General features: G+C 35.5%; 1 protein-coding gene across 11 annotated transcripts in view; it reads left to right on the top strand.

The window, feature by feature from the left end:
• The window catches only part of LOC118710974 (ankyrin repeat and KH domain-containing protein 1), a 124,225-nt gene that overhangs the window by 25,673 nt on the left and 71,688 nt on the right, over nt 1-26,864 (top strand). For 10 of the 11 annotated variants that reach the window (XM_045576908.1, XM_036423828.2, XM_045576907.1 and 7 more), the window contains exons 2-10: nt 1,224-1,377; nt 6,248-6,404; nt 10,010-10,157; nt 10,834-10,981; nt 11,711-11,944; nt 14,802-14,896; nt 17,370-17,607; nt 17,831-18,022; nt 24,351-24,460. In XM_045576908.1, coding sequence (XP_045432864.1) covers nt 1,224-1,377; nt 6,248-6,404; nt 10,010-10,157; nt 10,834-10,981; nt 11,711-11,944; nt 14,802-14,896; nt 17,370-17,607; nt 17,831-18,022; nt 24,351-24,460 — 1,476 coding nt within the window. The remainder of the gene's footprint in view (nt 1-1,223; nt 1,378-6,247; nt 6,405-10,009; nt 10,158-10,833; nt 10,982-11,710; nt 11,945-14,801; nt 14,897-17,369; nt 17,608-17,830; nt 18,023-24,350; nt 24,461-26,864) is intronic. The other variant, XM_036423835.2, reaches the window with a different exon arrangement.

Raw genomic sequence — 26,864 nt, 5'->3', positions numbered from 1 at the left:
CACTTATTTTGATGGTTTCTCATGCCATTCAATATGCTTCAAAAATACTGTGTATAGTGACTGCATAGTAGTCCATCCTGTGAATGTACAAAATGCATTTACCAAATTCCCTATTGTAGTTTTTTCTTTTTCTTTTCATAATTTTAATTAATGCTGCAGTGAACATCCTTGCATATTTTTATCTGCAAGATATATCAACATGTGTAATTCCACCTATTGAAAAAAATCGGCATTATTAACCAGTATACCTGATAAATTTTTAATAGATTTCTTAAAATAGAATTACGAGGACAAAGAGCATGAGCTTTTAAAAAATATATTTTTATTGATTTCAGAGAAGAAGGAAGAGGGAGATAGAAACATCATTGATTGAGAGAGAATCATTGATTGGCTGCCTCCTGCCTACCCCCTGCTGGGGATCAAGCCCCACAACCCAGGCATGTGCTCTGACCGGGAATCGAACCTTGACCTCCTGATTCATAGGTTGATGCTCCACTACTGAACCACACCGATGGAGCAGGGCATGAGCTTTTTAAGGCATTTTGATGAATTTCCAAATAGCTTTCCAGAAAAGTTGTGCATATTTTATTTAAGATAATTTATTTAAAACGAACTTTGTTTTTTATATTAGTGGGTTTTTATTTTCATAAGTTGATTTTGCTTATATAATTTACTTATTTCATGGAATATGTATTGAATATCTACTATTTGCGAGATATTTTAGATCCAGAGGATCAATGAACAAATGGGTATGGTTCCTAATCTCATGGAGCTTGCTTGTCTCTAGGACAGCAGATATTTGGCAGTGGATTATATTATTTTAAAGCGTTAGAATTGAATAAATTAGCCACAAGGAAAAGCTGTGCCTGAATGACTTATCTACACTATCTAGTCTTTTTACTATGTAGTCCCGTATACATCATCTTGGGGGCTATGTTCATAGACTTGCTTCATTGAAAAAATGCTGCTTTTCAGGTTCTGTGTTAGGCACAAAAGATACAATGCTCTCTAGAAAACTTGAATTTGGTGTGTTTTGTTATTTTTTTAGTCAGAGCTAAAGATAAGCAGATAGTTGAGAGGCTCCCTCATAGTTCTGTATTTCTAAAGTAATTTATCTGGATATACTTAAATTCCAAATCAGAAGCTATATTACCTTAAATTATAGTTACTCTAACAATATTAAGATTAGTTTAATGGATATTGCATCTTTAATTCATAAACAGGTTGAATCATTTATTTTGGACCAAGAAGACCTGGATAATCCAGTGCTTAAAACAACATCAGAGATATTCTTATCAAGCACTGCAGAGGGAGCAGACTTACGCACTGTTGATCCAGAGACACAGGCACGACTAGAAGCATTGCTAGAAGCAGCAGGTACGTAATTTTTGTTTTCTCTTTTTCAATTCTTTAAAAGTCTAGATTGTTATACAAAGTTATGCAAGATTACCCCTAAATTATATAACACCAGAGGCCCGGTGCATGACTTTCGTGTGTTGGGAGGGTAGATCCCCGCAGCCTGGCCTGTGCCCTTTTGCAGTCTGGGAGCCCTTGGGGTTGTCTGACTGTTGGCATAGGCCTGCTCCCCATGGACATCCTTAGCGAGTAGGTGGAGGCAGGAGAGGCTCCCACTACCACTGCTGTGCTCCCCAGCCAGTCATCCTGGCTTCTGGCTGAGCAGTGCTGACCACCTGGGGGCAGCTCCTGCGTTGAGCATCTTCCCCCTGGTGGTCAGTGCACGTCATAGCAACCGTTTGGCTGATTTGCTTATTACCCTTTTATTATAAAGGATTATGTGAAATTTGAGATCACTATACAATATATTTTTTTCCCTCTAAAGAAAACATTCCCATTTTATATTTTTTAAATTCTTGGTTGAAAGTTTTCTGTGAATGATTTCTGGGCTCTGCACTAACATATTTATGGTATTAGATAATAACCTAGTTATCAAGGAAAATTTATTACTAATTATATTATAAAATAAAACCGTGAAAGGTAAACTTAAATTTAGTTAATCAAATTATGAATCGCTGAAACCGGTTTGGCTCAGTGGAGAGAGCATCAGTCTGCGGACTGAAAGGTCCCAGGTTCGATTCCGGTCAAGGGCATGTAACATTGGTTGCAGGCACATCCCCAGTAGGGGGTGTGCAGGAGGCAGCTGGTCGATGGTTCTCTCTCATCGATGTTTCTAGCTCTCTATCCCTCTCCCTTCCTCTCTGTAAAAAAATCAATAAAATATATATTTTTTAAAAATTATGAATCTTTTAACTGATTTAGGAAATTCTATGATTACTTATTTATTTTTAGTCTGTTATTATCTTAATTACTATAGATTGTTGTTGTTGTTTTTAATTTAGAAGACCTTAAATAAAAATTGAACACAAAATTGGATCAGCTCTAGTCAAATATACCAAGCTATATTAACTTATTCTGAATTAGCAAAAAAGAAAATCTGTGATAAGCATACTTTCTCAAAATAATATGTATTATACTTATCACTGTTCTATTTTTCAACCTGCTCATTATTTGCTATGCAAAATTTCCATTATACTGTAATGAAAACCTTTTATATCCTAAAATTATATTTTAAGAAGGAAGTTAACTTTTTTCTGATATTTGTATATTGCTTTTGAATGTTCACTTTGTATGATACTTCCTTTATTTACTTATTTAACACATTGCAGACCAGTAGTTTTATTGCTAGCTTTACCCAGTGGTAAGGTAAGTTTCTGTTGAATGAGTACAAAAAACATTTTACATAAATGTTAAAGACACACTTTAAATTAAATACACATTGCATTTTGAAGTTATTACATATTCTTACAAGCTAATATCTTTTAAAAGTATGATACTTATAAAACACTGTGTAATATGAAGCAAGAATTCTCGTGATATATCTGCAATGTTTTTTTTTAAAATATATTTTATTGATTTTATACAGAGAGGAAGGGAGAGAGATAGAGAGTTAGAAACATCGATGAGAGAGTTATCGATCAGCTGCCTCTTGCACACCCCCTACCGGGAATATGCCCGCAACCAAGTTACATGCCCTTTACCAGAATCGAACCCGGAACCCTTCAGTCCCCAAGCCGACGCTCTATCCATTGAGCCAAACCGGTCCCGGCTATCTGCAATGTCTTAATATAAATATATGCACATTACACATATGTAAGAATTTAATCTAGAAGAATTTAAAGCTTACCGTACTTTTTAAAAAAATATATATATATTTTATTGATTTTTACAGAGAGGAAGGGAGAGGGATAGAGAGTTAGAAACATCGATCAGCTGCCTCCTGCACACCCCCCACTGGGGATGTGCCCACAACCAAGGTACATGCCCTTGACCGGAATCGAACCCGGGACCCTTCAGTCTGCAGGCTGACGCTCTATCGACTGAGCCAAACCGGTTTTGGCAAAGCTTACTTTTTAAAACAGCGCCTAGACACTTCTATGGAGATATACGTATATATTATTACAGCAATATATATGTTAGGCCATGTTAAAGCTATTAAAATACAGAAAATAGCCGGGACTGGTTTGGCTCAGTGGATAGAGCGTCGGCCTGGGGACTGAAAGGTCCCGGGTTCGATTCTGGTCAAGGGCATGTACCTTGGTTGTGTGCACATCCCCAGTAGGGGGTGTGCAAGAGGCAGCTGATCAATGATTCTCTCTCATTGATGTTCCTAACTCTCTATCCCTCTCTCTTCCTCTCTGTGAAAAATCAATAAAATATTTAAAAAATAAATAAATAAATAAATAAAATAAAATAAAATACAGAAAATAAAAGTTTAAAAAAATATGGGGAATTTCATTAAGCTTCTGAGTACAGTTGATTCTAGAACACAGGAAGTTAGAGTTGTCAACCTCCATGCAATAAAAAATTCATATATAACTCTCCCAAACTCAGTTGCTTCTCAGTAATTATGGGGTTTGGTTCCAAAACCCTCTGAGGATACCAAGTCCATGGATGTTCAAATTCCTTATATAAAATTGCATAGAACAATGCATGCAATTGTCCCTCTACATTTGTGGATATGAAATCCCAGGGAAATGTAGGGCCAACAGAATATTTATTGAAAAAAAATTGTGTTTAAGTGGACCTGTGCAGTTTAAGCTCATTTTGTTTAAGGGTCAACTATCCTTTAATAAACATAATATTAAAGATAAGTATTCAGAAAAATTACAGCAACGTTTTAACACATTTCATATTGAAGGAAATAAGCAGTGATACATTTGACCAAGTAATGACTAGGGGGAAAGTAGGAGCTAAAAGAAATTGAGTTTTTCTCTATTATTCTTAGAAAGACATAAATAGTATGTTAGGAATGTATACTTGATTTCATCTTGTTATTCCTTTTAATTTTATCCTGTTATGAAAGCATAGGTACAATTTTTAGTGAATTGACTTTTAGTCCATTTAATGTCTTTTTTTTGGAATTGATACAAACTTAAAAATATATTGATCAAAATATGTAAGTATCCAGCAGAAGACTGTTTAATTTAGGGCAGACCTAGAGTTGATCCAACAACAACAACAACAAAAGAATGAAGATCACATTAGTAATTATACTGGGTATTTCTCCCTTTTAGTCTGATTTTTTATGAGTTTCCTGTTGTGATTTAGGGGCTATACTGTATAATATTTCTGAAATGGGAATGCCCTGGCCATCTTTTTTTTTTTTTTTTTTTTTTTTTTTTCTATGTTTTGGAACCTTACATTTTGTTTAGAACACAAAGAAATGTGGAGAAATGGCATTTCTATTCTCCAAATATTTTCTGGACTAATTTCCTTTCCTTTTTCCAGACCAAGTTTTTTTAGTTGTTAGTACATTTTTACCCCTTGGTTTAGGCTGACACTTCTCATATAGTACTACTTCAGAACTCTAGTTAAGGGTTTTAAATTCATTTCTCTTTTTTCTGATTCTCATGATTCTCACTCAGGACTGCCTCTTTTATGGTACATTAAGCAATTTTTGTTTTTGTTTTTTGGGTATTCTTTTTTGTTGTTAATCTTCACCCAAGGATATTTTTCCATTGATTTTTAGAGAAAGTGGAAGGGATTGGGAAACACACAGAGAGAGAAACATCAATGTGAGAGAGACACAACAATTGGTTGCCTCCCACATGCACCCTGACCAGGGCCCGGATCAAGCCTGCAACCTAGGTATGTGCCCTTGACTGGAATCGAACTTGATACCCTTCAGTCTGTGGGCTGACACTCTATCCACTGAGCAAAACCAGCTAGGGCCATTTTATATCTTATTGGGCAAGTTTTCCATTTTTTGTTGTTGTTGTTCTCCAAAATTTTATTGACCATTTTTCTCTTGTTTTTAGTAGTAACAGGCAGTGATACTGTCAACAAAATTTTTGCTTACAGTAGTCACTGATTCTAGATAAAATGATTTATTGCCAACTTAGACATCTGATAGTCCTACCTGACTGTGAGTGCTGTGAGTACAAGAACTATATATGTCTTAATCCTTTTTGTCTCCCTTGTGTCTGGCTCATCATAAGCAAATAGTAAAATAAAAGATGAATTTTTAATTAACATTTTTTATTGATTTTAGAGAAGAAGGGAGAGGGAGTGAGGGAAACATCAATGATGAGAGAGAATCATTGACTGGCTGCCTTCTGCATATCCTCTACTGGGGATTGAGCTTGCAATCCAGGCATGCACCCTGACTACAAATCAAACTGTGATCTCCTGGTTCATAGGTTGACACTCAACCACTGAGCTGTACTGGTTGGGCAAGAAGGAATTTATTTTATTGAATAATTTACAATGTGGCCCTAGAATATGGTTCTAAGTGTCTATTTGGCCAAAGGAAGAAACTATTGGATTGTTTGTTGAACATTACAGTATATCCCCTTTGTTGCTACTGAAAACAGTTTATAGACAAATATAATTCTGTCCTAGAGATCTTATGGTATGACTAGAAACTTTGAAGGAAATCTCATTATTTGCTAAAATAAGCATCATATTAAGTTACATTTGGTGTTAAGTAGAGAACAAATTAATATTATATGCACTGAATGTAAAGATGGAAAAATTAAAATGTAGGTGGTTATGGATGGTCTTTTGACATTAGTAGCAAAATTGAAATTATTAGCCTAATATTCTTTCAGCTTTATTATGGAGATTATATCATTTTTGCCTTAGCTAATAATGTTTAGAAATGTAATTACAATTTGCACTTTTATGGTTTTCTTCCCCTGCACTTCTGATTGCTTGACACACACTGAAGGAATTGGCAAATTGTCAACTGCTGATGGTAAAGCTTTTGCAGATCCTGAGGTACTCCGGAGATTAACATCCTCAGTAAGTTGTGCGCTGGATGAAGCTGCTGCTGCACTGACACGAATGAAAGCAGAAAACGGCCACAATGCAGGACAAATAGACACGTATGTGTTTAATGACTTCTGCTGGATATTAGATGTTTTCTTGAATGGCAAATTTTGGTTAAATATATCTTTTGGAGGGGCTTATAAATTTTAGTCAAGTGGGTTTATATAGGGTGGACAAAAGTATGTTTACTGTGTCATAGTGATATTCTTTTGAATTAATAAAGCCATTGTAACAATCATAACCTGCATGTCTTTTTGTGTATGAACAACTGCAAACCTACTTTTGCCCACTCTTGTATTTTAAGTTGATATATAAATGTATATATAAATATGGATATAAAAATGAATATTATATTTTTATTTGTACATTCTACTCATATTCATCGAGTGTCCTTGTGGAATGTACTATAGTAGAGTGTGAGAAAACAAACTGAATAAGATCTGGTTTCCATTTCTAAGGAAGTTACTTTTTCTAACAGTTACAGGAGTAAACTTGAAATTAATTGCTTTGAATAATAATAAATTAAATGGTTGAAAATTGCTAAGAGAGTAAATCTTAAAGAGTTCTCAGCACAACAACAACCCCCACACCCCCACTTTTTTGGTATCTAAATGAGATGATGGATGTAAACTAAACTTATTGTAGTTATTTCATAATATATGTAAGTCAAATCACCTTAAATTTGTACAGTGCTTTATGCCAATTATGGCTCAATAACACTGGGGGAAATAATAAATAAAATGGGTTGTTAATGCAATAATTTTTGGGTGCTTGCTACTCAGATATGGTTCATGTACTAGCAGTATCAGCATCACCTCACAGTTTATTAGAAATGCAGAATTTGGCCCTGTCTGATTTGGCTCAGTGGATAAAGAGCATTAGCCTGTGGACTGAAGCGTCCTTGGTTCAATTCCAGTCAAGGGGATGCACATCCCCAGTAGGAGGTGTGCAGGAGGCAGTTGATCGATGTTTCTCTCCCATCGATGTTTCTAACCCTATCCTTTCCCTTCCTTTCGGTAAAAAATCAATAAAATATATATATTTTTAAATGCAGAATTTGGATCTGATTCAGAATTTGCATTTTAATAAGAAACATGGGTGATTTGTATGCACATTAAGTTTGAAACTCATGGATTTTGTTAATAATCATTCTGCAATAAAATTACTTAGATTTTTTACCTTCTACTATTACCGAATAAAATTTTAAACCATAGGATTATATCCCAAATATCTTTGAGAATTATTACACTAATATAGTATTATTTAAAAACTTGTGCATCTAGCCCATCTGGGATAGCTCGGTTTGTTAGAGCATAATCCTAGTACACCAAGCTTGTGGGTTCAATCCCAGATAAATGGAACAACAAATCGAATTTCTCTCTCTCTCTCTCTCTCTCCCTTCCTCTTTCTCTAAATCAACAAATAAAAATAAAATAACTTGTGCATCTAATAGCTTTAAAAAACTTTATTTAAAGTTTAATATGATAATATGTTAGGATATTTTAGAATATAAAAATTACAACTATTTCATATTCACTTATTCTGGCTTTCTTGACATCCATGAATAAGTATTGCAAAACAAGATGCTCAGTAAAAAAGGTATTCATACAATTTTTTTTAATAAATTTTTATTGTTCATATTATTACAAATGTTCCTTTCCCCCCCCTTCTCACCCCACCCTCTGCCCTTTCCCCACCCCCCATTGTCCTCATCCATAGGTGCACAGTTTATGTTCAGTCTCTTCCAACATCCCCCTCTCCCCTTTTCCCCAAGAATAAACAGTTCACTCCCCTTCCATACCTCTGATTCTATTATATTCAACAGTTAATATTGTTCCTCAGATTTTTTTTTTTTTTTTAGTTTCCTTGGTTTTTAGATTCACTTGTTGATAGTTACGTATTTGTTGTTCATAATTTTTATCTTTATTTACTTTCTCTTCAGAAAGAACCCCCTTCAGCAATTCATATAATTCTGGTTTGGTGGTGATGAACTCCTTTAGCTTTTTTTTATTAGTGAAGCTCTTTATCTGACCTTTGAATCTGAGTGATAGCTTTGCTGGATAGATTATCTTTGGCTGTAGGTTCTTGCTATTCATCACCTTGAATATTTCTTGCCATTCCCGTCTGGCCTGCATGGTTTCTGTTGAGAAATCAGCTGACAATCGTATAGGTGCTCCTTTATAGGTAACTACCTTCTTTGCTCTCGCTTCTTTTAATATTCTCTCTTTGTCTTTTGCTCTTGGAATCTTAATTATGATTTGTCTTGGTGTGGTCCTCTTTGGATTCCTTTTGTTTGGAGTTCTGTGCGCTTCCTGGACTTGTAAGTCTAATTCTTTCACCAGGTGGGGAAAGTTTTCTGTCACTATTTCTTTCAGTATGTTTTCAATATCTTGCTCTCTCTCATCTTCTGGGACCCCCATAATTCTGATGTTGGTTCGCTTGAAGTTGTCCCAGAGGTTTCTTACATTATCTTCAACTTTCTGGATTCTCTGGCCTTCTTGCGTCTGCGGAGGAGTGTCTTCTGGCTCTTTATGTTCCAAATCTTTGACTTGATTCTTGCGATCTTCCATTTTGTTTTTAGGACTCCATAAAATATTTTTTATTTCAGACAATGTATTCTTTATTTCTTGTTGATTCCTTATTATTTCTAGTTGATCCCTTTTCATATCCTCATAGGTCTTGTTTATTTTATCGGCCTTTTCTAGGAGATTCTTGAACAACCTTATAAGTGTGGTTTTGAACTCTATATCCAGTCGCTTTTTGTCCTCCATTTCTTTCGTTTGTGATCTATTTGGTTTAGGCATTTTCGCAGGCAGCTTTCCTGATGGGGCGGGGTTTCAGGGTGGAGCCTACAGCCTTGGCTTCCGTCAGCCCCGCCCTATGCGACTCCTGAGACTCAGGGTCCTTCAGTACTTGTTGCGAGCGCCTCTGAGAGAAAGGTGCCCTCGATTTTCGCCTGCTGCCAAACTGTCTATGCTCTCCCCCAAGGAGTCCGGTATTGGGGTTCAGTTCAGTTGGTAGTGGGATTGGAGGTGGCGTTCAGAGCAGTCTGGAACCCCTGTCTCCTTCCTGTCAGGGCAATCCCGTGGCACAGCCGGCCGGCCCTTCTCTGTGCGCAGTGTGCGCGCCTCCGGGACCTCCTTTTGCCGCTTCCCTGGAGTCCCGCCTTACAGCCCAGCTCCCTATGGATGAGCCTGGGTCCCCGGGGTCTGGCCTAGAATTGGGGTTCAGAGCAGTTGGAGCTAGGCCCAGCACAGTCGTAGCTTTTCTCTCCTTCCCGCTTGGGACTGCCAGCCAGGCACTCGGCCTCCCTCCTCTCCGGCTCTGTCCTCTCCGTGCGCGCCGCGTGTCTCCGTACCTTGGGCTTTTACAGCTCCTCCGCGCTTCCTTCTGGTTTTCTCCTTGCTTCTTGTTGTAGAATTTCCAGTCAGTCGACTTTCCTGTAGTTCTGGGTAATGTCCATTTTATATTTTAGTTGTATTTTGTTGAAATTGTTGTGTGCGGCTGCGGCTAGTTGCCTACCCGAGCAGCCATCTTGGATTCTCCTCACAATTTTGTTTTTTATTATACCAATATTTTTCTATGTATGATTACTTATACTTAATGTAATTTATGATCATGGAACCCTGGGTTGCTTAATTGTTGATGATTTTATTTTCAGGCGCAGTCTGGCAGAAGCTTGTTCAGATGGTGATGTAAATGCTGTTCGTAAATTATTAGATGAAGGCAGAAGTGTAAATGAACATACAGAAGAAGGAGAAAGCCTGCTGTGTTTGGCTTGTTCAGCAGGGTATTATGAATTAGCACAAGTAAGCAGAAATAATCTTTGGTATTTTAAATAATTAAAATTATTGAAGGGTTTTGATATTTTATTTTATCATTAATAAAAAATTATAATTATAGGCCAACGTCTTTCCTTCTTGGCAGTAGGTAAAACAGAAACTGATACATAATTAATTTGTTGCCTGTACATGCAACTAGGCATGGTCCATTTTTCTACCATTTACTCAAAACTAGTCCTAATGAATAAACACTTAGAAATAATATGCAGCTATAATAGAAAGTGATGAATTATTTTCATTTTGCCAGATTATTCCAATTCTTTTAAATTTTTCCTTCTGTTGGAACAATATTGGGAAATAGCCATTGTTTATCAGTTTCTAACTTGTGAGTGTAGTTTTACTGTTCTCTTACTAGATAATCCCAAGCATAATACCAATTATTTGACAAGAGCAGTTCCATTATAGAATCGGATGGGTAATGTGATTAAATACTTAAACATTAATATGTAATGGTATTGTAAAAATATAGCATCTAACTTGGTGTTTTGAGCACCACATGCTGGCATATTTTCCCAAAGGTGATTATTTTTTATTACCACCCCCCCCCCACTCTAAAAGAGTATTTTCCCAGATTTAGTGTATTCTCTAGAAATAATGTTAATAGTAAAAATTGATAATTTCTCTGTGTGTTTGTGTTTTAAAGGTATTGCTTGCTATGCATGCTGATGTTGAAGATCGAGGGACTAAAGGAGACATAACTCCCTTAATGGCAGCATCCAGTGGAGGTTATTTAGATATTGTGAAATTATTGCTTCTTCATGATGCAAATGTCAACTCCCAGTCTGCAACAGGTATATAGAAAATTATGTGTGAGTTTGAAAAAAATAAATTGATAAAATTAATTATAACTTGAAAGATAAAAATTTGATTCCAATGGAAATCTACAGAATAATCTTAGGCCTTGTTTAGAATCTGAGTAAAATACAGATTAATTAGATATCTTCAAAAGTCTTTAAAAATCATGAAAGAAATAAGTGGTAAACCAAAGGATAATGACCTTTTAAATAAATTTTTCTTTAGAAGGAGTTATGCTGAGGGCAATTTATATATGTCTCACTAGGTTACTAAATATAGATTGAAGATATGTTTCAGAAGGAAAATGTACCTAAAATAATTAATTGTCTTATGAACAAATCTGTAAAGATAAAGAAGAGCTACAAGAAATGAATCTATATAGAAATAAAATTAATTGTTTCTAAGTTGTACAGCATTGAGAGAAAAAGGAATAATTATAAATGATATAATAGAATATTTTAGATAAAAATATGTTGAAAGTGATTTTTCAAGATGGTTCTTAATCTTGAACTAAGGAAATGTGAAGAGTGGTAAATTTATAATAAACCTTTTAATTAGTAAGAAAATTAAGGTGTTGTTTCTAACTATTATAGTACAACAGAAAAACTTGAGATGATAGTTTATTCCTTTATGCAAGAAAATGGAAGAGGTAGAACTAAAGCAGTAGCATAATCATAATTTTATCCATTCTGTCATAATTTTGTATATATTTGGTTCTTTGTTAGGAAACACTGCATTGACTTATGCCTGTGCTGGAGGATTTGTTGACATTGTGAAAGTGCTACTTAATGAAGGTGCAAATATAGAAGATCATAATGAAAATGGACATACTCCCTTAATGGAAGCAGCCAGTGCAGGTCATGTGGAAGTTGCAAGAGTTCTTCTAGATCATGGGGCAGGCATCAACACTCATTCTAACGAATTCAAAGAAAGTGCTCTTACACTTGCCTGCTACAAAGGTACTCTATATATGTATGACTAGGATCTTTTAAAATAACAACTTCGAACATTTGAGTATTGAGTATTGATTTAACTTTATATTGCTTATGTTTTCCCTGTGCTATAAAATGATCTAGCTTACACCAGATTATATACAAAGTACATTTTAGCCTTTATTTCCTAAAGTTTAGTATATTTCTTTTTTATTTTAATTCAAATTTATTCAATTAGCTATAAAGTCAACTGACTCTTAGCACAGTTCTAGAGGGTTTCCATTCTTTAATGACTTTTGTTTTATATGATTTTTCCAGCCTTTATTTAACAAATAATTCACACTTAAATAATATAATAATCATACTTTATTCAAAAAACCTGAAAAACACAGATGAGCATAAAGAAAATAAAATTTAAAATGGCAAGAATATTTATAAGCAAATGTATATATACACAGGCATATCTTGGAGATATTGTGGATTCCATTTCAGACAACTGTTTTGAAGCAGTCTTGAAATGAAGTATACTGTAATCTTTTTGCAGGTGGAGGGTCTTGCCTTTAATTTATTTTTTAAAAACATCTGTGAAGCACAATAAGACGGGGTATGCCTGTATTTTTAAATTAAACAATCATACTCTAACATATTTTATAGTCTGCTTATATTTTAGCAGTACATACTAAACATTTTGCCATCTCAGTATTTTTGTCATACAACTATTGATGGTTACATTGTATTTCACTATTGCATTTAGTAGTTTATTTGGCTGCAAAACCTATAATCTAAACAAAAGAGAAGCCTTTTCTCTTTTACTTAAATCCAATGTGGGCTGTTTAGAACTAGTATGGTGGTTTTATTATCTAGATCTCAGCATTCTGTTTTTCTATTTCACTATCCTAGTATCTGGTCTTTATCCTCAAGGTTGCCAAGGTGGTAGCTATGGCCCCAGGAATACATAGTCTAGGAAGGAGGAAGAGGGTAAGGGCAAATTGGGGATGCTTCCAATTAAGCTACCTTTAAGAAATTTTCCTAGTAGTTCTGCCATATAGCTAGCTCCCACTTAGATTTCTTTTTTTTTTTTTTTAATCAATCTTTATTGTTCATATTATTACAAAGGTTGCTCATTTCTTCCCCCCTCCACCAGGTTCCCATCCCACCCTCCGCCCCCTCCCCATCCCTCATTGTCCTCATCCATAGGTGCACAGTTTATGTTCAGTCTCATCCTCCCTCCCTTTCCCCGATAGTAAATCCCTTTTCAGATAGTAAATCAGTTACTCAGCATTTTCTCATATCAATAATACCTCCACATGCCCAATGATACACTTCACACAAAAGACATTTCCAAATAGGTCAACCAGCCTCATCCAGGCCCCACCCAAGGCACTCACAGATCAACATCCCAGCGCTATACTAACTCAACACATCCAGATCTAAGCCTTCATCACTTGATTCAGCAGACCCTCAAGTTCCCACAAAAGTTTCCAGCCATGTCTGAGAGGCAGCCGTGGGGCAGGGGCAGGCGAGGAGCAAGCTGTTCCGGGTCTGGCTGCTTCGGGCCTGGCCTCTGTTGCTCTGGTTCGTTCCACAACCAGCTGCTCCGGGTCTGGTCACTGCCGCTCCCGACCTTGTTGCTCTGGACTTGGCTGCTGCTGCTCCGGGCCTGGCCGCACCCGACCCGGCTGCTCAGGGCCTGGCCGCTTCCAGCCTGGCAGCTGCTGCTCCGGGCCTGGCCGCACCAGACCCGGCTGCTCCGGGCCTGGCCACTCCCAGCCTGGCAGCCGCTGCTCCAGGCCTCCCACTTACATTTCATTGGCCACACATAGCAACAAGGGAGGCTGGGAAATGTAGTCTTGTAGCCACTCAGATAAAATCAGAGTTCTGTTAGTTAGGAACATTTGAGAGAATGGATATTGAAGAGGGAGCTAGCAGTCTCTGTCAAATACATCAAATGGATGCACCATAATTGCCTATTTTTGGACATATGAATTGTTCCCAGGTTTTCTTTCACTACTGTTAAAAACACTGTGATAACATACTTGTACAGACATCTTTGCCTAATCTCTGATTATTTCCTCAGGCTAAATTCCTGGAAATGAAATTGCTGGGTCAAAGGGTATGGGCATTTTTAAGGTTTTTGATACATATTGCCAAATTGCTTTCTAGAAAGGTTGAACCAATTTATACTCCCATCAGCAGTGTTTGAGAGTGCCCTTTACCTTATCCTACACCCTCACCAACACTGGGTATTATCATTCTTCTTAATATTTGCCATTTTTATAGTAAAAAATGGTGTGTTATTTTAATTTGCATTTGTTTAATAGGAAGGTTTAATAATTTTTCATCAAGTTTAATATTCATGAAGCTTAATATTAATTTGCATTATTTTACATTACCATTTTATGTCCATCCATTTTGCTACTAGAATGTTTGTCTTTTTCTTATTGACTATTAAGGTGTTTTTTTAAATATTAAATGTATCAAGAGGATTGAAATTATTTTGATGGAGTTTTCATTCCCAAAGTGAGTTTATGGTTATTATTTTAAAGCTGTTTTTCTGAAAAATGATCCAAACATACTTTACCTGGCATTTTATTTGATTTCAGTGTTTGTATAGATTGATAGTTTGTATAGATTAAGAAAAAGAATAAGTATTATTATTTGAATTATGTGCTTTGGACTAATTTAATTTTTAACAATGTAAATACCTTGCTGAGAGGCTACTTATTATTTTGTATTCATTTTGTAAAACTGTCATTTATTTATTCAATGCAAAATTTTTGTATAAACATCTGAAAGAAAAATATTTCCCATTTTAATACTTCATATTAAATTAATACTCAATTCTTTAGAAATATAGTTTTAAAATGTGTGTTCTTTTTTGAAGGCCATTTGGATATGGTTCGCTTTCTCCTTGATGCTGGTGCAGATCAAGAGCACAAAACAGATGAGATGCACACTGCCTTAATGGAGGCTTGCATGGTAATTATAAATTGTACTCACTTAAGATTTTGGGGGAAGTAAAGGTCATCTTTGTTTAACTCTTTAAGGATTAATTTTATATTTTTAGAAAAATATTACGATATCAATAGATTTTTTTAAATATATTTTATTGATTTTTCACAGAGAGGAAGAGAGAGGGATAGAGAGTTAGAAACATCGATGAGAGAGAATCATCGATCAGCTGCCTCCTGCACACCCCCCACTGAGGATATGCCCGCAACCAAGGTACATGTCCTTGCCTGGAATCAAACCCGGAACCCTTCAGTCCGCAGACCAGTGCTCTATCCACTGAGCCAAACCGGTCCCGGCGATATCAATAGATTTTTAAAATTTTGATAATACTAAAGAGGGAAAGGGAAATATCTATTTTATTTACTTTTTGATAATAAATCTCTCAGTGTAGGTAACAGTACAAAAGGCAGTCTTGACTGTCATTTCCAACTCACTGATACACTTTTTAAATCCCCCCTCCCCCATTATTTTAATGTGGTAAAATACACAACATAAAATTTACCATCTTAACTATGTCTTTATATAGATTTTTGGGACTCCTCTATATCTTCTATTTCTCAGTTATCCTGCTCACACTCTCCAACTCCTAAGTATTTTGGCTTACCTGTGTTCTGGTTTTGTTCCCTTTACCCTTAGAAATGTTCACTCTTTGTTTAGGTTCTATTTCCTTTGGCTGTGGTTTGAAAAAAAACAAACTGAAGTGAATGTCCAGTTCATCTCATTGTTCCCTTCTTTCAGTGATCATAACTCTAGCTGCCCAATGCCTCCCATTGTTTTATCTATTTTTTTCTAACTTTTATAGTTAAGTCCAATACCACCTATTGTTCTATGGCTAGGACATTTAAAGTCTTAGAATTAAAAAAAAAATTTTTTTTAATAATGATATTAGACCTTTAAGAGTGGGTTATTTATTTTATTATTCTGTTGGCAAAATTAATATTGTTCATTAATATCAAAAAGTGCTTAGTATAGTTTCTCTTTTAATACATGTACTCAAGATATGATAACAGAATCCATAAAGAATCTTTAAAAATTCACATAAGTTCAAGCAAAACAATTTATTAGGAGCCTTCAGTAGTTCAGCACAATTCAGTAGTGCCCTGATCTATAAACACTTATAAATCCTTATTTTCTTTTCAATTAGAAATGTATTTCAGATACCACATATTACAATGATTTGGTTAAAATATATTTTATTTTACATATATTTGATGAATTAGTAAAGCAAACAAAAAAGTAGATTAGTAAAACTATAATTTTAATGTGAAGTCATTTGTCTTTGGTATTGTATCAAAAATGATTAAAGCTAGGTTAGTTATTTAGTTAAGTATAATGAAACTCTTGATGGTTGCCAAAATCCGACATTTAAGTAAGGCTTCTTTAATTATTTTTTTAATAAGAGAATTGCCCGCCGAAGCCGGTTTGGCTCAGTGGTAGAGCATCGGTCTGTGGACTGAAAGGTCCCAGGTTCGATTCCGGTCAAGGGCATGTACATTGGTCACGGGCACATCCCCAGTGGGGGTGTGCAGGAGGCAGCTGGTCGATGTTTCTCTCTCATCGACATTTCTAGCTCTCTATCTCTCTCCCTTCCTCTCTGTAAAAAATCAATAAAATATATTTATAATAAAAAAAAAAGAAAGAATTGCCCAACCTTATAAAACCTTAGTTTTGTATTCAGTCTTTCTTTTCATTAGCAATATTTTGGTCATTTGAAAAATATTGAATAACATGACATCTGACTTTATATGCCACAGCAAGAGTTAAGGCCTACATAAATTTTTTAATTTAAGAATTTTAAACTGATAGAGGGTATTTATGGTGAGAGAGAAGTATAGAATGAATACCCTCTAGGAGAATATTTAGTTAATGGCCTTACTAAGATACTTAGTTTTACATCTTTGTAAAATTCATTGCTTCATTGCAGCAAGCTAGTGACAAGAAAAAATATAGGGTAATATCAGTCCTTCGGAGTTTACCTTGACATAATCCCAAGTGGTAATGATCTCATAGAATTTGTAGTTATTTTTTTGCCAAGTCTTTGTTTCTTAAATAGATCTAATGTAATTTTTACACTTAAACATGACACCTAAGTTTGAGGGTATAGCTCTAGTAGTATAAACATTTTTTGAGATACTTTTGTCTACTATAGATTTAACAGTTTTTTTGAACTTCAGAGAAGATAGAAAATCAAAATTATTTGGAATTGTCACTGTATGTCACAAGTATGATTATTTTAGAAAATGTTGGGTTTGTTCAAAAATAAGGTAAAATAATTTTAATGGGCTTTTGATAAGATACCGTAGATCTTAAGTTGCTCAGATGGGCATGATAATGTGTATGCATCTAAACGGCATTTTTCTATGTTTTCTCAGTCTCTTTTGGCACTTTAAAAATTTCCAAATAATTTCCTTCCTCTTATTTTACTTTTTGAAATCTATAGGATGGACATGTAGAAGTAGCACGTTTGCTTTTGGATAGTGGTGCTCAAGTGAACATGCCTGCAGATTCATTCGAGTCGCCGTTAACACTAGCTGCCTGTGGAGGACATGTTGAATTGGCAGCTCTACTTATTGAAAGGGGAGCAAATCTTGAAGAAGTTAATGATGAAGGATACACTCCCTTGATGGAAGCTGCTCGGGAAGGACATGAGGAGATGGTGGCACTACTCTTAGCACAAGGTAAAGTAGTTTTACTTCCTTAACAAAAATTAATTTCTTTTGGATGTATGTGTCAATATCAATGAAGTTTACTACAACTGAAATATTGTTTTGCATTGATGGTAAATTATCAAGACTCTGGACTGAACTCCAGAAGCAGAGATGATAGAGATGATTATTATAATTCAAAACAATTACTTTAATTATTTTGTAACTATTTTATCTATCTTTATGCTCTTCTCAGGAGCAAATATAAATGCCCAGACAGAAGAGACCCAAGAAACAGCTTTGACTTTGGCTTGCTGTGGAGGATTTTCTGAGGTTGCAGACTTCCTGATTAAGGCAGGGGCTGATATAGAACTTGGCTGCTCCACACCTCTCATGGAAGCTTCTCAGGAAGGACACCTGGAGTTGGTTAAATATTTACTGGCTGCCGGTATGTGGCTTTAAAAATGCCTTTTAGAAAAAGATTTTTATGTTGCTTTCATAAGTTTAACAATTAGACTTAACTTTTTCATATCTTCAAAAGTTGAAGGACATCTGTGCTAGGACAATTTAACTGCTATTCTTAGGCTCCTAACTCTCTGAAAATGTCATTTTCCCCCTCATTTTTTATTAAGATATTATATATGTACATACCTTACCAATCTAAAAATATCATTTTATAGGACTTAAAAATATATGTATTTTTACTGATTTCAGAGAGGAAGAAAGAGGGAGAGAGAGAAACTTCAGTGATGAAAGATAATCACTGATCAGCTGCCTCCTGCATGCCCCCTATTGGATCCGAGCCCCAAACCTGGGCATGTGCCCTTGACTGGAACTGAACCAGGGACCTTTAGTCCCCAGGCCGACGCTCTATCCACTGAGCAAAACCGGCTGGTGCTCTAAAAATGTTATTCAAAAATTTTTTTCTTGTTACTATTGGTTGCTTAGTGACCATAGACTTCATTTGTGTGTTTTTTTAAGACTGAACTTTTTCTTGTTTATTCTCCCTTGAGGATATTTTTTCCCCATTGCTTTTCAGAGAAAGTGGAAGGGAGGAAGGGAGGTGGAAAGAGAGAGAGAAACATTGATGTAAGAGGTGCTTTCCCTTCCCTGGAGCACACCTTTCCCTTTCCCTCACGTGCCACCCGTACTAACTCCTCAGGCATAACTAACCATTAGCTCTCTCATTCAAGCTCCAAGGGGCCTTCCTTTACCTCTATAACTTATTTCCTATGCCCATTTTTTCTAGAAATTACTTTTTCTCCCTCTGTAATTTACTCAATAAATATTCTCTTACAAAAAAGAAAAAAGAAGCACATCAATGTGAGAGAGCCTAATTGACCAGTTGCCTCCTTGTGGGCACCCCGAGCAGAGGGGGAGACCAAACCCACAACCCAGCTATGTGCCCTGGACCAAAATTGAACCCGAGACCCATTGGTGTGTGGGCAAACACTCTTACCATTGAGCACACCAGCCAGGGCTTAACTTTTAAAAAAATATGGTTTTATTAATTTGAGAGAGAGGAAGAAAATGAGAGAAACATTGATTGAGAGAGAAACATCAATTGGTTTCTGTGACTAGCAATTGAACCCCGGACCTTTTAATGCGCAGGACTCTGCTCAACCAACTGAGAGCCACACCAACCAGGGCCATTGGCTTCTTATTGGCCTTTCTCTCTCCAGTGAATGGCTTGTGGCTTCTGCAAAAGAGAGATTAACATCTAGTCTCTCTGCTACTAAGAGGAGGTGGGGATGACATTAATTTGGTACCTTTAAGCCTATTCATTTCTTGACATTCTGAGTTTTCACACACACACACACACACTTTTTGCAAAAGTACTTACTATTAAAATAATTTGTGATTTATACCTTATTAAGCAATAATACAGCAAAGTAAGAATATATCAAACGAATTGATTCAGGAAGATGTAAACGTTTATATAATAAAATCATCCATATCTGATATATTTGTTTAAAACTATAAAGAAAATATTCAGCAAAACTTAATTCATCCCTTTTGGACTTTCACTGTTAAACATTAATTTGAATATAGCCCAGCCTCAATTTTTCTTTTGAATTATTATTGAAATCATTTCTTAATCCAGATGGTTAATAGTTCAGCTGATTGTTTAGATTTTGAATTAGTGCACAAACTGACCATACACTGTTATTATTATATGCATTATTCAGTCACTCTTCCTTCATCATTTTCAGTAATTGTCTGTATCCCATTCAGGAGTCTTTCTCATGTCAGTTACACCTCAATTAAAAAAGAGTCTTTATGCCGGGCTGGGCTGGCTCAGTGGTTGAGTGTGACCTGTGAACCAGGTTAGGGCATATGCTCGGATTACACGCTTGATCCCCGGTGTGGGACATCTAGGAAGCAGCTGATGAATGATTCTCTCTCATCATTGATGTTTCTATCTGTCTCTCCCTTCTTCTCTGAAATCAATAAAAATATATTTAAAAAAAATAAATTATTGAATATCAGACATTCTGCTAATTATTAATTACCCCTGTCTGGTATAAATTATTAAACACATTATTATAGATATAGAAACTGATGCACAATCATGTTTCATATTTTCCCTAATGTATCCAAGCTAATGTGACAGAATAAATACTTAGAACTCCTCACATTTTTTCTATTTTATCACCATTAATTCTAATATTGAACTACTTTTGCTAATTTGAAGCATAGTTTCTAGAATTAGCTTAGATATTTGAGAATCACTTTTTTTGACCACTACCTAAAATTTTTTTTCTAGATTAAAGTATGATTTATTTATGTAAAGTTCTTATTTTAGTACTAAAGAAAAATCCAATAGGTCTTTTTTTAAAAATCTTTATTGTTGAAAGTATTATAGATATCTCCTATTTTTCTCCTATTGACTCCTTCTAGCCCGTCTCTGCCCCCAATAGGTCTTTTAATACATTGCCTACACAATTTCCTAAAAATGAAACTTTTTTTAATAGCATTTTCCCACATCACATGGAAAATGTAGTTTAATGAATCCTAAGAACCCATTACCAGCATTAGCAGTTCTTAATTTATGTGTCAAATTAATTTACCCAATAAATGTTCTCTTACAAAAACGAAAAAATATCCTGGAAGAGTTGGGGGTGGGCACAAAAGGGAAAGGGAAAGGCGTGCTCCAGGGAAGGGAAAGCACCTCTTACATCAATGTTTCTCTCTCTCTTTCCAGCTGCCTTCCTCCCTTCCACTTTCTCTGAAAATCAATGGGGGGAAAAATATCCTCAAGTGAGAATGAACAAAAAAATGTTCAGTCTTAAAAAACACACATAAATGTGTTCTAAGGTCACTAAGCAACCATTAGTAACAATAAGAAAAAAATAAGAAAAAAAATTGAATTAAATATGCTAATCTCATATCATCTATATATCCTTCAATCCCCCATTATTTTTATAAAATTATTTTTATTTAAAATAAACATTTAAAAATTTTTTTCTGAGATAAAATTATATTGTGAAATGCTTACTATAATGTGTAGTTAACATCTGTCATCATACATAGTTACAAAAATATTTTTAATTAAATTTTTAAATGTGAAAATAAATTATTTCTAAGATAAACTTATTTTTGTAAATTATGAAAAATATTTTAATATGTATCTCTAAAATATAATCTTTCAAAAAGTAACAATGTGCCCTGGCCAGTGTAGCTCATTTGGGCATCATTCTGTGCACCGAAAGGTTGTTGGTTGGATTCCTAGTGGGCACATGCTCAGGTTGTGAGCTCCATTTCCCAGTTGGAGGCATGCAGGAGGCAGCCATTTGATGTTTCACTCTCAGATATTTCTCTCTCGATTTCCCTTTGCCTTCCTCTCTTTCTAAAAATCAATAAAAATATGTTTTAAAAAAGTAAAAATACTTTTTCCTTCCAAAATTTTGTAGTATAATTAAAAATCCAAGGAGTTTTCGTAATTTACTGATAGTCCTATAAATGTGTATGTTTGTGTAATGACTTTTTTGAATCAGTATTCAAGTAAGATTCATATAACAACTATTGGTAAATATGTCTCTTAAATCTCTCTTAATCTGCAGATCCCCTTCCATCTTTCTTTTCTTATTCCTTAAGATGTGGTTAAAGAAATGGAATGTTGCCCTAGCCGGTTTTGCTCAGTGGATAGAGCATTGGCCTTTGGACTGAAGGGTCCTGGGTTCAATCCCTGGGCACATGCCCGGGTTGCGGGCTAGATCTCCAGTAGGGGGTGTGTGCAGGAGGCAACCGATCAATGATTCTCTCTTTCATCATTGAAGTTTCTATCTCTCTCTCCCTCTTTCTTCCTCTCTGAAATCAATAAAAGTATATATTTTTTAAAAGGAATGTTTATGTTTTAGATTCTCTATAATATAGATTTTGCTAATTGCATTTCCATTTCATTTAACTTGTTTTTCTGTCCCTTGGATTTCCTATAAAGTAGTAGGTCTAAAAACTTGACTGAATTAGGGGTGTCTGTGTGTGTGTATGTGTGTGTGTGTGTGTTTACTTGACTATTTTATAGGTAGTATTTGTTATTTATAGTATTTATTATCTTGAGGAGATAATACCTGGTGTCTCTTTTTGTAATATTATTAGCCATTAATAATCATTGCTTAGATCCATTAATTCAGTAGAGGCTGCAAAGTAGTGATATTATAAAGTCGACTATTTCTTCTTTTCTTGATTATTGATTAGCTAAAATATGTCTATAAAGAGAAACTTCCCCTCATGAACTATTTGATTACTCTTAGGTATAAATTATATAGGAATAGCAGTATAAATGTTTGATTTTTAATGTTCCCACAACAGTCTTTCTCTTTTTTAATCTTCACCTGAGGACATGTAACACAAATTCTAGAGAGAGATAGAGAGAGAGAGTAACATCATCGGCTGCCTATCACATATGCCCAACTGGGGATCGAATCTGCAACCCAGGCACATCTCTTGACCAGAATTGAACCCTGGACCTATTGTGCACAAGGGACATGATCCAACCAGATAGCTCCAACTAACCCAGCTATCCGGCCAGGTTTTTTTCCATCCTTTATTAACATTTCCAAAATAATGAGGTGGTCCTATAGCATCCTTCAGTAGTGACCAATAAAGTATTTTATTTATTTATTTATTTATTTAGTCCTTACTCCAGAACATGCATAGAGAGAGGAAAAAAGGGAGTGAGGAAGAGAGAGAGAGAAACATCAAGGTGAGACAGAAACATTGATCGGTTATTTTCTGTATGTGTGCAGCTGGGGATCAAACCCACACCCCAGGTATGTGCCCTGGCCAGGAATCGATCGCCAACCTTTTGGTGCTCAGGATGATGGTAAACCAACTGAGTCACTCCTGCAGGGCAAGTGTTTTTATGTTTTGATATGGACATTATTTTGAACTTTTGGATTTAAACCTCTATGATGGCTTTTATCACACCACAGTCCTCATTTTTGTTTTTATGTAAAAATTGTCACAAGGTATTGGCAATTTGACTATCTTTGGTCACTAAGATTATCTCCTAAATTCTTTTGATATGATCTCATTATAGTCTTTGAGATTTTTTTCTGTTTTTGTTGTTGTTCATCCTCACCTGAGGACATTTTCCCATTGATTTTTTGAGAGAGCGAAAAGGAGAGGGAGAGACAGAGAGAGAAACATCGATGTGAGAGACACACATCATTGTGGTTGCCTCAGCACACATGGGATCAAACCTGCAATCCAGGTAGGTACATGCCCTCGACTGGAATTGAACCTGGGGCCCTTCCGTCTGCAGGCGGACACTGTACCCACTGAGTCAAAGCAGCTAGGGTGAAGTTTCTTTGCAGCTTTTGCCCCAGTCTTGGAACCAATCATTTTTTCTAAGAAGCACTCATTGCACTTAGTAGGAAATAATACTTAGAGACCATAATCTAAGTTAAAGGTGCTATTTCTGCTTAGTCTGTCATTGTCTGTGGTCTTAATAGTTGATCAGATTTAGGAAATATTTATTTTTCTTAAAATACATAATGAGTTCACGTCAATACTTCTAATACTAACCTCAGCAATGTTATATTCTGTGTTTTCTCTTAATCATGCCAAAAATTTCACTTTTTACCAAAGGATTACTCATTTTATTTTATCACAATATCTATGGAACTGTCTCAGAATACAATCCAACACTACCACCAATATGATTTCTGAAAACTGATATTTTTGCTTTGTTTTTATAGCTCTTTCATTTCTTAGGGTATATCTTACTGAGGATGTGAAGGCAGACTTTACTGTATTTTAAAATCATTTGGTATAGTTTCTTTCTGTATAGCTAAAAGCATTTTTACAAAGTATATTTAAAGGAAAATTAGGATATTTAAAACACATGCCAATAGTTTCATCAAGTATTTTGTTGTTGTTTTGTTTTTAACATTTAGGACTATTGTGAAGTAAAAGCCATCATAGTAAATGCTATCATAATAATATCCATATCAAATTTAATTTCTTAAAATATGTTTTTATTGATTTCATAGAGGAAAGGAGAAGGAGAAAGAGATAGAATCATCAGTGATGAGAGAAAATCATTAATCGGTTGCCTCCTGCAGGCCTCTTCCTGGGAATTGAGCCCGAAAGCTGGGCATGTGCCCTACCAGGAATCAAACTGTGACCTCATAGATCAATGCTCAGCCCCTGGGCCATACTGGTGGGGCTTCATACTTCAAGTTTATCAGTTTCATGAAATTGCAAAATTAAACTATTTAATATAATGCATAATTCACAAAGTAAATTTATGATTGTTTTTTGTTTGCTAGGTGCTAATGTTCATGCTACAACAGCAACAGGAGACACAGCCTTAACCTATGCTTGTGAAAATGGACATACAGATGTTGCAGATGTTTTACTTCAAGCAGGGGCTGATTTAGTAAGATATTTTTAATTTCAAATATTTTTGTTTTAATTCTCATTCATTTCTTTTTAACATTTAGAAAAATCTAATAAAGATCTATAGTTTATATGCTTTATATAAAATAACTTTAAAAATGTTTGGCTCTTTGTTTATTTCATTTATTAATAATATTTTAAAATGCTTAGATTTTTATTCTCACCCCAGTTCCAATTGACATTCTTACACTTTTTAAATTGCCCATTATTAGAAATATTATAAATTCAGTGATATGTTTACAAAATAAGAATAACCTGTCAAATCACTTTGAGTGATTTCTTTTGTTTCTCTAATTTGACTTTAAAAACAAAGCTATCTTTCTAACATTATTAAAGTATTCTATTATTTTTCTGTTTTTTTAGTGTTTTTCAGTTTGGCTTTTCAAAGTTTTAAATTAGATGGCAGATTTATGTATGTAATGTTTCTTATAACTGTGGGAATTGTAAATCATGTCCCACTTAAAGGTTTATGCTTCTTGCTGAAATGTGTGCTTTGATTCATTTTTATTTTGTAAGATTTCTTTAAACTGCTTTCTAATTTCTCACAAAATTTCTTTATATGTTTCATAAAAATGTATAAGACATGTTATAATGAATCAAATTTATTAGTTTTAGTTATTTGGAAAAAAACTGTGCAAGTTATGTCTTTTAAACCATTTCTAAAAGCAGACATTCCTAAATAGATACCTGAGATTATTGGAAAATAATTATTGACTAAAATAAATGTATAGAATACTATTAATACTATTTCTACTAATACTAAATATTATAATAACACTAGCATTCATTATTATTAATTAGGATTTTCCCCATCAATTAGAATTTTTGAGGTGTACTTACTCATTTTTATTTGAGAACAAGAGGCCCAGTGCATGAAATTTGTGTATTCCCTCAGCCCAGCCGGGAGCCCTCAGGGATGTTCAACTGATGGCTTAAGCCTGCTCCCCAAAGTCAGATATTTTTAGTGCTGCCACAGTAGCAGGAAAGGCTCCCACAACCACTGCTGTGCTCACCAGCCTTGAGCCCAGCTTCTGGCTGAGCAGTGCTCCCCCTGTGGGAGTACACAGACCACCAGGAGCCAGCTCCTACATTGAGTGTCAGCCCTCTGGTGGTCAGTGTGTGTCATAGCAATGTGTCATTCCACCGTTCAGTCGATTTGTATATTAGCCTTTTATTATATAAGACACATGTGTCAAACACAAGGCCCGCGGGCCAAATCCGTCCCGCCAGGCCTTGCAATGAGGCCCGCACCGCGCTGTCATCACTGCACTCCGCTGCGTTTCCATCACAGTGACAGTTTATGACTGTTCAGTAAACCATTCGGCCCGCAATTTAGGCTGGATTTTAGATTTTGGCCCCTTCTCTGATTGAGTTCGACACCCCTAATTATAAGATTATGACAAGAGACATGTTTAGATCTCAATCTTCTGCCTTCTTCCTATATCTTTTTCCTTTTTTAAAGTTGCTTTGGGTCATCTATAAAAATTAAGAATTGTCATATTTCACCATTTGAAATAGAGTAGAAAAAAAAAGAAATAGGATAGAGCATAAAAGCTTAGATACTATAAATAAATTTAATATTTTTAAAAAATATATTTTAGTGATTTTTTACAGAGAGGAGGAGAGAGGGATAGAGAGCTAGAAACGTCGATGAGAGAGAAACATTGACTGGCTGCCTCTTGCACACCCCCTACCGGGGATGTGCCCACAACCAATATACAATATACCGGAATTGAACGTGGGACCTTTCAGTCCACAGACCAACGCTCTACCACTGAGCCAAACCGGTTTCGGCTCAAATTTAGTATTCTTATCCTCCAAATTCTTACCTGAATTCTCTCTTCTTCCGTTTTTCTGCAACATAGTCACTTTCTTAGCCTGTTTGTTGATAGTTTTTCTGAAAATATTAAATAGGAAAAAGATAAACTTTTAAATGTATTCTAGTGTATAGCATAATCTTACTGATTTTGATTGATTTGAGTTAGAAATCTATTATGAAATACTAGAGGCCCAGTGCACGTGCACCGTAGGGTCACTCAGCCTATCCTGTGCAATCCGGGATTTCTTGGGGGATGTCGGACTGATCCCCGCAGGTGCATGAATTCATGCACCGGGCCAGTTTTGGCCCGATCCCCACAGGCCAGGCTGAGGAACCCCCACCCCACTGGTGCACGAATCCATGTACAGGGCCTCTAGTATGCATATAAGATTTTTAGTTAGTCTCTTCCCGCCCTCTCCCCTTCCCTCTGAGATTCATTAGTCTGTTCCATGTTTCGGTGCCTGTTTGTTGAGCATCTGCCCCTTGGTGGTCAGTGCATGCCATAGGTACCGGTCACATGGTCAAACAGTTGTTTGGTCACTTAGACTTTTATATATAGATTTTC

This window comes from Pipistrellus kuhlii, unplaced genomic scaffold (genome assembly GCF_014108245.1).
Source record: "Pipistrellus kuhlii isolate mPipKuh1 unplaced genomic scaffold, mPipKuh1.p scaffold_m20_p_8, whole genome shotgun sequence".
Lineage (NCBI taxonomy): Eukaryota > Metazoa > Chordata > Mammalia > Chiroptera > Vespertilionidae > Pipistrellus > Pipistrellus kuhlii.
Note: the sequence above shows the minus strand (reverse complement) of the source record. Positions and strands in the feature narration are given on the sequence as shown.